This window comes from Giraffa tippelskirchi, chromosome 3, assembly GCF_054371585.1.
Source record: "Giraffa tippelskirchi isolate mGirTip1 chromosome 3, T2T-mGirTip1v1.2.pri, whole genome shotgun sequence".
Taxonomy (NCBI): domain Eukaryota; kingdom Metazoa; phylum Chordata; class Mammalia; order Artiodactyla; family Giraffidae; genus Giraffa; species Giraffa tippelskirchi.
In genome coordinates this window covers 154272317-154287143 of record NC_137277.1, presented here as the reverse complement: position 1 = coordinate 154287143, position 14827 = coordinate 154272317, and the positions used below count along the sequence as shown (strand labels likewise).

Below are 14827 nucleotides of genomic sequence, written 5' to 3'. Positions count from 1 at the left end.
GGCATTCTTATTATGAACCTGGATAAATGACTCATCATGTTAATCCTCTGGTTAGTGTCTTGGTTCCTCCTTTAGAGGTGTCTCATGAGAAGAGGAGTGATTAGAAATGCTCTGCTGCTGCTGCTAAGTCACTTCAGTTGTGTCCGACTCTGTGCGACCCCATAGATGGCAGCCCACCAGGCTCCCCGTCCCTGGGATTCTCCAGGCAAGAGTACTGGAGTGGGTTGCCATTTCCTTCTCCAGTGCATGAAAGGGAAAAGTGAAAGTGAAGTCGCTCAGTCGTGTCCAACTCTTAGCGACCCCATGGACTGCAGCCTATCAGGCTCCTCCGTCCATGGGATTTTCCAGGCAAGAGTACTGGAGTGGGGTGCCATCACCTTCTCCACAGAAATGCTCTAGGACATGAAAAAAGCTAGTCTGGAAATACCCAGTGAGGGATATATGTTGGTTCATAGGTATTTGTTCTGTGCCAACCCTGTGCAAGTTTGCACACTTTCAGGCTGGTTGCTGATGTCAGGTGAATGTACTTTGATCCAGAGCAAGTGAAATGATCCCTGTGTTGGCATAAAATCTAGCTAATATCTAAATACTAGAGATAGTTGGTGACAGCTGGGAGTGTGCTTGGACATAAAGTACAAGCCTACCTCATTTTACTGCGCTTCGCAGATATTGCTTTTCTTACAAATCGAAGGTTTGTGAAAACCCTGAGTTGTCAGATAATGGCTAGTATTTTTCAGAGACAAAGTATTTTTCAATTAAGGTATGTGCATTTTTTAGACATAATGCTATTGCACACTTAAGAGACTGGAGAATAGTATAAACATCAGTTTAGACACTATTGGAAAAGCAAAGAATTTGTGTGATTCAATTTATTGTGATATTTGTTTTATTGCAGTAGTCTGGAACCAAACCCATAATATCTGAGGTATGCCTGTACATCTAAAAACTAACTTTTTTCCCATTATTAAAATGACACACGAAAGAAAATAAAGAAGAGTGCTGAGCTAAGTCACTTCAGTCATGTCTGACTCTTTGTGGCCATATGAGCCTCCTAGGCTCCTCTGTCCATGGGATTCTCTAGGCAGGAATACTGGAGTGGGTTGCCATGCCCTCCTCCAGGGGATCTTCCCGAACCAGGGATCAAACTCACGTCTCTTATGTCTCCTGCGTTGGCAGGCGGGTTCTTTACCACTAGTGCCACCTGGGAAGCCCAAAGAAGACTGGAAGAACAGAAAAATACAATAAACCCAGTAGAAACTAATAATAGAATTACATAGCCTTACAAGGTGCAAGCCATGGTTCTAACCCTTTACCAAGTAAACAAATTTACTCCTCACTACAGCTCTGCTGCTGCTGCTGATGCTAAGTCGCGTCAGTCGTGTCCAACTCTGTGCGACCCCATAGACGGCAGCCCACCAGGCTCCCCTGTCCCTGGGATTCTCCAGGCAAGAACACTGGAATGGGTTGCCATTTCCTTCTCCAGTGCATGAAAGTGAAAAGTGAAAGTGAAGTCGCTCAGTCGTGTCCAACTCTTAGCAACCCCATGGACCGTAGCCTACCGGGCTCCTCCGTCCATGGGATTTTCCAGGCAAGAGTACTGGAGTGGGGTGCCATTGCCTTCTCCGCACTACAGCTCTATGAGGTAACTAACTATTTGTGACTCCACTTTACAGATGAAGAAAGAGGATCTGGTGCTGTTAGGTGACGTGTCCAAGGTGGCACAGCTAGTAAAGGGAGAGCCACGGTTCGGACTTGTGTTGCATTCAACAGGGCATGGTCAACCTCAGAGACAGCTCATAAGATAAGCTTTATTCAAGGATTCAATACCACTTGCTAAAGTTTAAAAAGTTACTCTCAGTTGCCATTCACTCATCCATTTATTTCACAAATATTTATGGAAGGCATCTATGGGCAGCATGCTGTTCCACACTGGATTATCAAGATATTGAAGAGTAACAGAGGCTAATTGTCCAGTCATTCCTATAGCACTAAACTCTCAAGTGTCTCTCCAGAATACAGTTATAATCTAGTCTTAAAATTAGAAACACAGTAACTATTCCGAGTACAAAATCCAACACTGATACTTCAAAACTTTTGGAGTGTCCTACACTTACTAGATGGAACGTTTAGCATGACCCTCTGTATTTTCATCAATTAATAAGTACACCTGGGACAATAATTTAAGTTGAATCTCATAATTTCACTTTGGAGTAACATGTTTAATATAGCAGTAGTGTCTTCAACTCAGAAATTTGATGCTTTTGGGTGGATGGATAGATGGATGGATGGTTAGATGGAAGACAGATAAGTGAATTAATAGGTGAAAAGGCATGGCAATGTTCTAGTTGCTTAAAAATTGCATCTTTAAAAATAATTTAGTGTTTTCCAGTTTGTTAAACAATAACTATTACTCGGGAGAAAAATCAAGATTTCTGCCCTTTCCATGGACTAAATATGTAATTTCAAGCAAGTCATGTTGTGAGGATTAAATGAGCTAACTGAAATGAATTATGTAGCACCTAACTCATGTTAAACAGCATATTTTAAGCTGCCTTTAAAGTGAGGTAATATAGGTGAAAAAGCAAAAATTCAAATGACATGAAAAGCTATACAATGCAAAATAACTTTCTTTTGGCAAAGTTTCCCACCGTTATTACTATTACAATACTATTATTAGAGATCTCCAAGCAAAAATAACATTTCCCTGTTGACTGAAAAGGGAGAAGTTTACAGACTAGGAGATAACAGCCTTTGAGTCAGAACCAAGTGAAATAACACATGTATTCTGGCTAAATTCCAGCATGAGTGATTAACATTCTCCAACTTCAAATAATTTTTATTATTAGCCAACACTTGTCCATCCCCAGTAATACACACGTTGCATAAAGGCCACAGAATGAGGCAGCCTCTCTTGGCATGTTCACAATCTGTGCATACTTTCCACTGAGGGTTTCCCTTTCTTTTTGATTGCTATTCCATAGCTGAAAACTCCCACTGCTTTCAACCCTGGGATGTTTGCCGACACTGACTGCCAAGTAGTCCCCCCAAACAAACAAACAAAATATAAGCACAGGTACAATCCCAGGGAATGAACTAAGTAATGCACATTTTAAACATATTTATTAATAGTTTTGATGTTTGTGAAGCGATTGATATTTAACTTTGAGGCTGGAATTAATACACATATTCTTCATTACAAGTCTTGTTGATAAGCAGGGAGGAGAGGACTGTTCTGCAATTTAGTTTCCCAGTCTACGTAAGTGGGATCCAGCACACAAGAACGACAATAGCCGCGGTGTGTCTCGTTCCTTTAGTCCAGTCCTGAGTACTTGGAGAACTCAGGCCCTCCTGCCTTTTTTCCGCCTTCTTCCCAGTAGAAGGAAGGGGTTGGGGAAAGGGAAACAATTCAAACCCTCTTTGTAAGCGTGTGAATGAATTTCAAGAATGCTAAACACCTCAGTCTTCCAACCTAATTAGAACACGTAGAAAAGAGGCATTTTTAGGACATTTAAAACTTGCAGCATAATAACCCATCTGGAGAGCGCCACAGTGCGTCCCAGTGGTTGGGGCGCCCAGCAGCTCTTCCCGTGGGCTCCCGCTGCTCCGTGTGCCCCGGATCCCCGGCGGCGAGCGGCTGCACCTCGAAGCAGTGGGTAGCCCCGGGGAGAGACGGGGGCGGGCCGGGGGTTGGGGGAGGGGGTACAGCCCCTGCCCACTACACTGCCCGGAGCCAGTGTTGCTTTTCTCTGCAGGCGGCTTCGGAACTGCCTGGATTTTTAACCCGATAAACTGATAAAGGACCAACATGTTTGAGTCTTCCAAAGACGGAAAGAAAATCACTTTCTTGTTGCAACAGTAAGATTTTGTTACGAAATGCAAAAGTAAAGGTTAAAGCCTGGGAGATAACCGGTAGAATATGAGAGGGGGGAGGGGAAAGAGGTGGTAAAAATTGTGGATGTCGCGGCCCAGCTATCTCGATTCGAATCCCGGGTTTGCCATTTGAGCGCCTACTCTGCGCCAGGCGCTCGGAATATCGTGCTGAACAAGATTATCTGAGTTGTGGTTTTCTTGGGAGGCATTAATATTAGCTCGGTTGCTTTGGTCAAGTTTCTAAACTCTGTTTCTTCACCTGTAAGGAGTGTCTGATTCATTGAATTATTTTAAAGATCTGAGACATCCTGTATTAAGATGTGAATGACTAACGTGCTGTCCGACACAGTAGGGACTCGGTAAGCATTTGTTCCTCTCTAAATCTGAGCTCACCTGGTGTGAGGGCGGCGCAGAGCGGAGACAGGTGCCACGGTTAAGAGTGATCCTTTGAGCAGTCTTTTAAACAAGCGCTGGACTCTAAGGATACTTAGCTGCAGAGAAGAGATCTGGTAGGTGCCCTGGAAGCAAGGGTTCATAAGCTAGAACATTACGGGAAAGTGAGCCCCGCATAAGTGGGGATCAGCAGAGAACTCGGGAGGGACTTCTAGCCAGGGTTTCCCGCTCAGGGTCTCAAGAAGGCGAGATTAGCATTCGCCCCGCCCTCCATAGCTTCCCGGCCGGCGATTGGCCCGCGCTCCTCGGCTACCCGCTCCGGGCTGGACCAGAGGGCGCCTGGGGAGAGGCCGAGCCGGAGGGGCAGTGGGCGGGGACGCACGGAGAGTGTGGCGGGGCGGCCCACCAACCGAGCCCCAGCGCGAAGGGGCGGGGCCGGGGCGGAGTCTCCCGGCGGGCATTAGAAGCAGGTGACCCGGGCGGGGCGGGAGAGGCCAGTCCGCCCGCGACCGTGACTCTACTGTGGCTACCGCCGCCGCGTGCAGTTCAATACCCGGCGGAGGTGGGCGAAAGGGTGTTAGAGTGCGGGGGAGGAGCCGAGCCCGGCGCGTCCCGGGAGCGCCGCCACCGCCCCCAGGAGTCCGCTTGGAGCGCGGAGCCCCCTGCAGGGGAGGAGGCGAGCGGCGGGCGGGCGGGACGCGGCGGCGGGCGCTCACCGTGCAGTCCCGGCAGGGCCAGCGCTGGCTGTTCGCGGTGCTGTGAGGCGGCGGGATCCGCCAGTCGCCTTCCTCTCGCCCAAGTGCAGCCAGGCGCACTCGCCCCTCTGTCCGGCTCCCGGACCCTGGTGGAACGCACGGCCTGTCCCCGCCCTGCCCCGGTCCGGATCATGCGGGGGGCCCCGGAGGAGGAGAGGGCGAGTGACCGGTCTGCGGCGACCTCGTTCAGGGGGCGACCCCCTCTCTGAGACGCCCCCACCTGCTGCCATGTGCTGCTTCCTCGGATACCCAGCCTCTCGCCAAACTTTCCCGATGCCAGTCCGTCTCTGAGAAACGCGGAGTGTCCCAGAGACGGGGGACCCAGGCTGGCTACGGACTATCTGCTTCTCTCGGGATCCTCGGAGGTGAGAGCCCGCGCCTTCCCCTTCTCCCCGTTCTTTTCCCTGTCCCTCAGCCCTTTTCCTGGGGGGCTGAGCGCTGTGACCTCGGGGTGCAGCCTGGCAGGCCCAGGGAAAAGGGACGCAGGGTGAGGGACGGGGAGTCTGTAGTTGGGTTCAAGGAGGTGGCGGGGAGGGAAGGGAGAGAGGTTAACTTAAGAGATTTGGAGACCGCTTGCGGGGATTGTACCGTTGACGCCCCTCTAATTGGGAGTGGTTGCCATTTTTCTTCTCCTCCACCTTTTTTTTTTTTAAAGAGTACTTTCCCCAGAATCGGAGCCTAACCGTCCCTCTCCAGCCCTGTCCAGCGAAGTGCTGAGCGCTCCCTGCGGAGGCAGCGCCCTCCCGAAACAGTTGGTCTTTGGACGGATTTCTTGAAAAAGAAACCAACAGGTTGCCAGCCCCGGCGCCACACAAGTCCGCGGAAAGGGAAGCTCCGATCCCGGTTTCCTCCTGCCTGAGCTGGCCCCGCGCGGGCTGCCGGAGACGCGGGGAGGGAGGGGGCTATGGCTCGGCCTGACCCGTCCGCGCCGCCTTCGCTGCTGCTGCTGCTCCTGGCGCAGCTGGCGGGCCGGGCGGCCGCCGCCTCCAAGGCCCCGGCGTGCCAGGAGATCACAGTGCCCATGTGCCGCGGCATCGGCTACAACCTGACGCACATGCCCAACCAGTTCAACCACGACACGCAGGACGAGGCGGGCCTGGAGGTGCACCAGTTTTGGCCGCTGGTGGAGATCCACTGCTCTCCGGACCTGCGTTTTTTCCTGTGCTCCATGTACACGCCCATCTGCCTGCCGGACTACCACAAGCCGCTGCCGCCCTGCCGCTCGGTGTGCGAGCGCGCCAAGGCCGGCTGCTCGCCGCTCATGCGCCAGTACGGCTTTGCCTGGCCGGAACGCATGAGCTGCGACCGCCTTCCTGTGCTGGGCCGCGACGCCGAGGTCCTGTGCATGGATTACAACCGCAGCGAGGCCACCACGGCTCCCCCCAGGCCCTTCCCGGTCAAGCCCACCCTCTCCGGCCTGCCGGGGTCGCCGGCCTCGGGGAGCGACTGCGCCGCTGGGGGCCCGTCGGTGTGCAAGTGCCGCGAGCCCTTCGTGCCCATTCTGAAGGAGTCACACCCGCTTTACAACAAGGTACGGACGGGCCAGGTACCCAACTGCGCGGTGCCCTGCTACCAGCCGTCCTTCAGCCCCGACGAGCGCACGTTCGCCACCTTCTGGATCGGCCTGTGGTCTGTGCTGTGCTTCATCTCCACCTCCACCACAGTGGCCACCTTCCTCATAGACATGGAACGCTTCCGCTACCCGGAGCGCCCCATCATTTTCCTGTCAGCCTGCTACCTTTGCGTGTCGCTGGGCTTCCTGGTGCGCCTGGTCGTGGGCCATGCCAGCGTCGCCTGCAGCCGCGAGCACAGCCACATCCACTACGAGACCACGGGCCCTGCGCTGTGCACTGTCGTCTTCCTGCTGGTCTACTTCTTCGGCATGGCCAGCTCCATCTGGTGGGTCATCCTGTCGCTCACCTGGTTCTTGGCGGCTGGCATGAAGTGGGGCAACGAGGCCATCGCGGGCTACGCGCAGTACTTCCACCTGGCCGCGTGGCTCATCCCCAGCGTCAAGTCCATCACCGCGCTGGCCCTGAGCTCCGTGGACGGGGACCCGGTAGCCGGCATCTGCTACGTGGGGAACCAGAACCTGAACTCGCTGCGCGGCTTCGTGCTGGGCCCGCTGGTGCTCTACCTACTGGTGGGCACGCTCTTCCTCCTGGCGGGCTTCGTGTCGCTCTTCCGCATCCGCAGCGTCATCAAGCAGGGCGGCACCAAGACGGACAAGCTGGAGAAGCTCATGATCCGCATCGGCATCTTCACGCTGCTCTACACGGTGCCCGCCAGCATCGTGGTGGCCTGCTACCTGTACGAACAGCACTATCGCGAGAGCTGGGAGGCCGCGCTCACGTGCGCGTGCCCGGGCCCGGACTCCGGCCAGCCGCGCGCCAAGCCCGAGTACTGGGTGCTCATGCTCAAGTATTTCATGTGCCTCGTGGTGGGCATCACGTCGGGCGTCTGGATTTGGTCCGGCAAGACTGTGGAGTCGTGGCGACGTTTCACCAGCCGCTGCTGCTGCCGTCCGCGGCGGGGCCACAAGAGCGGCGGCGCCACGGCTGCGGGGGACTACGCCGAGGCAAGCGCCGCTCTCACGGGCAGGACCGGGCCCCCCGGCCCCGCCGCCGCCTACCACAAGCAGGTGTCCCTGTCGCACGTGTAGGAGGAGGCCAAGGGACCCGGAGCCGGGCGGGAGTTGAGGGAGCTAGGTTGTTTTTGTTTGGTAGCTTTGCCAAGGTCACTTCCGTTTACCTTCATGGTGCTGACGCCCCCTCCTGGGGCAACTTAGAGAGAGGGGGGAAGGGGCTGTTTCCAGGGGGGAACCTGTCCCAGGACTTCTCAGAGGGGCTCAGCTGACGTCTGCTCTATCTTCCTGCCTTTTCGAGGGGAATCCTGTTTTTAATTTATATGTCGTTTTCTTAATTTTTAACTTTGTTGCATTTTGGCAACAAAATTTACCTTTGCTTTGGGGGGCTTTACAATCCTAAGGTTGGCATTATAATGAAGTTCCGCTTAGTTCAGGTTTCTGTGAACTGTGTGGTCTCAATTGGGAAAATTTATTTCCTATACTTGTGTCTTTAAAAATAATGTGAACAGTGAAAGTTTAGGTTGCTGTGACCGGGAAGTTGTCCCATGGGCTTCTCCAGCTTACTTCTTCCACTGCTTAAAGTGTCCCAGATGCTTTAAGGTGAGCTGCTTGACCCTTTCCCTAACGTAGGGGGCACCCTAAGTCATACCGAGGAGAGGGAGCATAATGGGTTTAGGGCCTCCGGAAAGTGACAAGGTTAGGAAGTGTTTAGAGTTTCTGTGTGCGTCCTAGCTTTGTTTAGCAAGCTTGGGTTTCTTTTCTGTCTTACTTGTAATCATTCTCATTCTTAACAGTGCCAGCTTTGCTTGAATGACTTAGAGGTAGCATTGTAAGTGTCCAGAATAAATGTTTGGAACAGTGCTAACCTAAGGGATGGAGATTGGTTGAACTTCAATTCTAGACTGTTAAGATGGCAGCTTTGTGCTGGAGGAGTGGGTGGTTCTTAATAGACTCCAGTGATCTTACTTTAAAAAAAAACAAAACTTGTGTTATATTTTGGTAAAAATGAACCCACTTCCTTCTTCTGGAAGTACTTAGTGATAGAGCTGAAGGGGGCTCCATTTTACATTTAAGGACTAAACTGAATATACCTCCTGTAATTAAGTAAATTTCCAACACTTCTCTTATCTGCTCCACCCCCATCCCACCTCCTTTATCATGTTAAACAGTCCTTTTGCTTTTCTTATTCCTCCTCTCCTGGAGAGCTGTGATTAGAAACCACACCCATCCTTGAATGAGGTGCTTGAAAGGGGGGTGGGGTGGGAGGGAGGCTGGCTACCTGTGAACAAACATTGGCAGCAATGAGGGAAAATGAGTGTCCCTGGACTTTGGACTAGATTACAGCCAGCTATTTCAAAAGCAGCGAGACACTGCTCTCTGCAGCCTCTGACAACAAATGAGACCCATAACACACTTGCTTAAGCTTTTGAAACGTGGATCAGTGTAGCAAAAGGAAAGCTGTTTTCCCCACCCCACCTCAATATATTTTTCTTTTCCTCCTCTTCCGAGAAAGCCTGTATATTGGTGAGCACACCCTCACACACTTTACTGTTAGAGAATTCTGTTTGCTTTTCTAATCTGTTGAACCATTCCCTCATTCATATATGAAAGCCTGCATATTGTTGAATACACACGTACACACACTACATACACACACTTTACTATTAAAAATGCTGTTTGCTTTCCTAATCTGTTTAACCATTCATTCATTCAAGAAGAGTGTGAGGCTATAGCTGGGGAAGGGAGTGACAGTGCATTTTCCTGTAAAATAATGGGGACTAAATTTAAGAGGCTAAAATGGCAAATGCAGTTAAAATTTGGGAAGGCCTTTCTAGAAAAATGGCAAGCATAAAGATTTGCACTTCATTTATACCAAAGTTGGAAAAGTAAGATTTAAGCCCAGGTCAGGTTTTACTTTATGGATATTAAGTAAACAAGTGTATATTTTCTACAGTGGATTTAAGCACTATGCTGGTGGGAAGAAGCATGATGTTAATAGTTTTCACGAACTTTCAAAGGCTGTTCATGTTTATAAAAATGCACTGCTCTTACACACTCATCTAAATCAAAATTAAATTCAGTATATTTGACAAAACCTGGTACACCGAGCTACAGAACTTTTTGCACATCTAATTCCTCTACTTATTCTGCAGCTTCTTAGAACCTTGAAATAGATCCCCTGCCTGAGGGCCAGTTCCTCTCCTGTTTTTCAAATGAGGACCTTTTCTGATCACCTTGACCTCTTCCCAGAAAGTACATAGATTATTCTGCTGCCTTCAGTCATTGTGTCTAATTTGGGTTGTTCCTCTTTTTTTTTTTTTTTTGTGGAAGAGTGTAAAGATGATGCAGAATTTATCTAAAAGTGGTGAGAGGATGTGGTTGAAGTGATTTAATTCTTACTTTAAAACAATTATTTTTTTATTTTGGCAACATACCAAACCTAAAAAGAACAACCAATTTACTTAAAAGATTAAGCCCACCTGCTTCCTGAAGTCTTGCATCAACCACCCCTCCCCCAACCCAGGCAGAGAAACCCATCTATTTATGCTCACCCCCTATTTCCATCCCATACTCGATTTTCTCCTGATTTTTATTTTCATTAGGCAGACAATCCATACTCCTGAAAACAATTATGAAATGAAATGTTGTGAGGTAGTGTAGCAACTTCTTTACAGCTAGCTCTGATTTTAGTGAGGATTTAAGGCCCAGTTTAGTCTCATATGCAGCTTTTGGGCTGTCCCTTTCATGGTTCAATTTTAAACAATGTCTCTCATCATAGATAGGAGGGTGAAGATTTAGAAGGAACTAATATGTGACCTATCAGTGAATCAGTTGACAAGAAACTTAGGAAGTCTTTTTAATACGTATTATTAACCTCACATTTTGAAGCTGTCTAAATTGACTGGAAGTAAGTTCTCTTGGTGCCTTATTGGTTTATCCTTGCAAACCTTTGTCATATTTTCTTGCGGTCGTTTCCAACGACAGGCCCGTGTGTGTGTTGTGTGTCATTGTGCGCGTGTACAGGCTTAAATAATGTGCCAACAGCACTGTTTCCAAGTTGGTATTCATTAGGCCCTTTCCTCCTGGGCTAGGGCTGCACTAATCCTGACACCGGCTGCCAGGAGAAAACCTCATGGATCCCACACCGAACCTTAATAACAGCATCCGTGACCTGCAGTCTCAAGTACAGAATGGGAACCCCAGAGCTAGGAAATGTAGTTGTATATTTTAATGAACTGCCACCCTTGCTAAAGAGGCTTCTTTCACTTTTGTACTCTACAGAAAGACCAAGGGGGGTAGGAGGGACAAAGCTTTGAATCACTGCTTTCTAACACCGAATGGGGCCAACAGGACAGAGAACATCACAAATCTAGGCAGGTGTGAGGTGCAGTGGCTGAGAATTGCCTGCTCCCTCTGCATGCCCTTTCTAGCCTCCAAAGTCCAATCAAGTGATCCTGGGAAAGAAATCTGCCCAGGTTGAGGAGGGTTGTTCTGAAAGAAAAAGCTACCAAGACATGAAAGCAGGGTGAAGAGTAGGCAGGATGAAAGTAAGTAAGTAACCTGACTCAGAACTCTCAAAAGCTTCTAGCAGCTTGATGACAATTACAGGATTTATTTCAGCCAGGATAATGTCTGTGGTACATCATTTGAAGACAATTTTACTTCATGTTGTTACAAACTGTATGTATAGTATGTATGTGTTGTGGGTGTATATAAATAATATATATGATATATATGGGAGATTTAGTGACTTTTGATACGGGTTTGGTGCAGGTGAATTTATTACTGAGCCAAATGAGGCACATACCGAGTCAGCAGTTCGAGTCCAGGGCATTCTTACTTTTTCTGATTTTCGCATATGTGTATGGCCTGTCCCATGAGATATTGTCGATGTCATGTCAAATCCAGAACTCACAAAGCAACGCCAGTGGTATTTTATTTGTAGACAATCAGCTCAAATCTATAAATTATTACTGGCAGATGATGATAATTCTGAATCTCGTAACACTAACAAAAGGAAACCCAGAGCATCTTGATAAGTTTTTTGTTTTTGTTTTGTTCCTGGAAGTCAGTAGAACAGCAGTTGTATGTGGTTATGTTAGTTTCAAGGTACTTAATTTGCTGACACTATTTCAGAAAAAAAATCTGTATGTATTATATTTGTGGGAAGCTAAAATAATGGTTTGAGATTTTTATCAAATATGGAGAGTAGTTATTTATGAAAAACAAAGAAATGTCTATTTTTGTTTCTTTGTTCCCAATTAATGTAGATAAATTTTAAAGTGCATTAAAGTAATGGTAAAGTAAATAAAAAGATGCTATACAAGTATTTTTCTCCTCATGCTTTTACAAAGAGACACACTGCTTTCTAAGTGATTCCCTGGAGTAGGAAATGGCAAACCACTCCAGTATTCTTGCCTGAAAAATTCCAAGGAGAGAGGAGCCTGGTGGGCTACAGTCCACAGCATCTCACAGAGGTGGACATGACTGAGCATGCGCTGGCTGAAGGCACAATGTGGATTCTAACTTAATTATCCGATTTCTCAGATATGAGTGGCAACCTTTTTATTGATAATGAAATCAAGCAAATTCCAATCACAGAAGCAGAACTAATGAAAACATGTTTTACTTGAATATACTTCTTAAGTTTCTCCTGCCAATCCTGTGATTGTTTTATGATTCACTTGAAGAAATGAAGGGAAATACACAAGAACAGAGACACTGCCTGACATTGTGTTCTGTTTTGTCAGCTCCGTCTAGACTCTGCTGAAGCAATTTGGATGGAAGTGGTGGTGTTCTGTGTGCCTGCTTGGCAGTCATGAACTCCCCAAACTTTATCACTAGATTTACAAGTTGGTATTAAGGCTTCCCAGGTGGCTCAGATGGTAAAGTATCTGCCTGCAATGCTGGAGACCTGGGTTCAATCCCTGGGTCTGGAAGATCCCCTGGAGAAAGAAATGGCAACCTACTCCAGTATTCTTGTCTGGAGAATTCCATGGACAGAGGAGCCTGGTGGGCTATATAGTCCATGCGGTCACAAAGAGTTGGACATGACTGAGCAACTAACACTTTCACTTTCATTAAGGTCTAAACACCAGTCAGGGAGCCCTCTGTATTTGTGGAGAATTGGTTCCAGGAACTTTCCCTCTGGCAAATACCAAAATCCACAGATGCTCAAGTCCTTTATATAAAATGGTGCAATATTTCCATATAACCTACACACAGCCCTTCCGTCTTCCCCCTGCATCCTCCCATATACTTTAAATCATGTCTAGATTACTTCTAATACCTAATGCAAATCCTCAGTAAGGAATTGTTTTAAGTATAATGCAAGTGGTTGGTGGTATGCAGCATATTAAAGTTTTTTCGGTACTTTCTGAAATTTTTTCCCCAAGTATTTCCAACCCATGGTTGATTGAATCTACTGATCAGAACCTGTGGATACAGAGGACCTATTGTAAGTTGATTTAAAGTTGCCACTTCCCTGACAATATGGACAGATGCTTAGCAAACCTGGAGAGAATGTAGTGTCGAAGTGAGTGAGATGAGCATTGTTAGATTGGTACACATTAGGGCATTTGAGAGAATAGAAAAGATAGCAGTTGAGCTGGATCCTGGTGGAAGAGCCACTGTGCCTTCCCCGTACAGGTCTCCGTAGTTGACACATCTTCCAGATGTTTTCTCATGGCTTATTCCCCACCAGTAGAAAAGGGGCCTGTTAGACTTAGGTGGCTAGAGAAATAGGTCATAATGCTTTTTTAGTGGTTTAGTTGCAGAGCTCTTGAATTGGTCACGTCCAACAGAATGAGAGGCAGTAGAATTGTTCTATGCATAGATTTGAGAGCTAGACTGACTAGGGACTCCAGTTCCAGCTCCATCAATCATGGGCTGCTTGATCCTAGACAGATTACTTAACCTTTTAGTACTCTCTCATCTGTGAAAGGGGGATAATGATATATGTATATTTTAGAGTTGAGAGGATCTGAAGGATTAAACCAGTTTAAGGTAAGTATCAATAAAACAAGGAGGAAGCAGCCATTTAGGCATGGGATGGAAGAGAATTGAAAGACTAGTTTTCAAGCTTGTCTGTGTAAGAATCATTGGGGGTTCCTATTAGAAATGTAGATTTCCTGGCTTCAGCTCCAGGAATTGAGATTCATTTAGTCTAGGGTCCAGGAAGTGGGTCTTTTTGTTTTGTTTGCTTGTTTTAGTAAACTTTTAGAATTATTTTAGGTTTACAGAGAAGTTGCAAAAATATATACATCTTGCCCTAATATTATCATATTATCATAGCACATTTGTTAAACTGAAGTCAACATTATCATATTAACTCCAGACTTCATTTGGATCTCACCAGATTTTCCACCAATGTTTCTTTATATCTGTTCCAGGATTCCACTCATTTCTTATAGGCTTTCAGCCCATGAGAGGCAGGTGGTCTAGGACCACATCTTGTGAAATACTAGGACACCTAAAGGACCAAGCAAGGTCAAATTGCCCTATCCTCATGTTGGGAAGATGAATGCAGTTTTGAAGCAGGGAATAAATTGGTGAGGGGAGGGGATGGGGGTGGATAGAGAAGCTTGATTTTAAGAGTTGGGATGGAATTGCCTCCGTTGGATGAGAGGGGTTACCTTAAGACTGAGGCATCTGTGCCTAACGCCAGGTGAAACAAGTTGTGGAGTTTGGAAGGTGGGGTTGCTGCTTATCCTGAGGAGATACATCTAGAATTGTGGGCAGGTCAGGGGACTGAGTGCAGCAAATGGGGAACAAGTACCTTGAAGAGGGCCCAAGTAGTTGATTAAAGGGGATCACAGGGACCAGTTGGCCTGTGAGCCATATAAATCCTCTATTTCCTGGAACCTGATAAGGCATTGGAAATGGATCATAATAGTAACCAGCATCAAGCACTGCCACGTTGGGCACTAGCAGAAAGTCAGAGGGTGAAGCTGTGACGATCCTCTTGAGAGAGGCCAGTGGGAGGTGACCGAACACTGAATCTCTGCCTTTGGAAGAGTCAGTTCCCACAGTGAGGAAATACAGGGCCACCGTCTGGGGAGCTAGAAGTAAAGGTTGGAAATGAGAATGCTAAGATGAAGGAACAGATGTTTTAAGAAAAAGCTAGGAGAACAATCTGAGGTCTTGAAGTAGATATGGACACATTCTTGAGGACCTTAGGTTCTGAGGCTGTCACTGAATTTTTCTAATATTCAAATTACTA

General features: G+C 47.6%; 1 protein-coding gene across 1 annotated transcript; it reads left to right on the top strand.

The window, feature by feature from the left end:
• The first annotated feature begins 4759 nt into the window (after positions 1-4759).
• FZD5 (frizzled class receptor 5) lies at positions 4760-11932 on the top strand. The gene is made up of 2 exons (XM_081578173.1): positions 4760-5383; positions 5674-11932. The coding sequence occupies exon 2, from the start codon at positions 5923-5925 to the stop codon at positions 7678-7680; it is 1758 nt and encodes a 585-aa protein (XP_081434299.1). The 5' UTR covers positions 4760-5383; positions 5674-5922; the 3' UTR covers positions 7681-11932.
• Positions 11933-14827: the final 2895 nt, after the last annotated feature.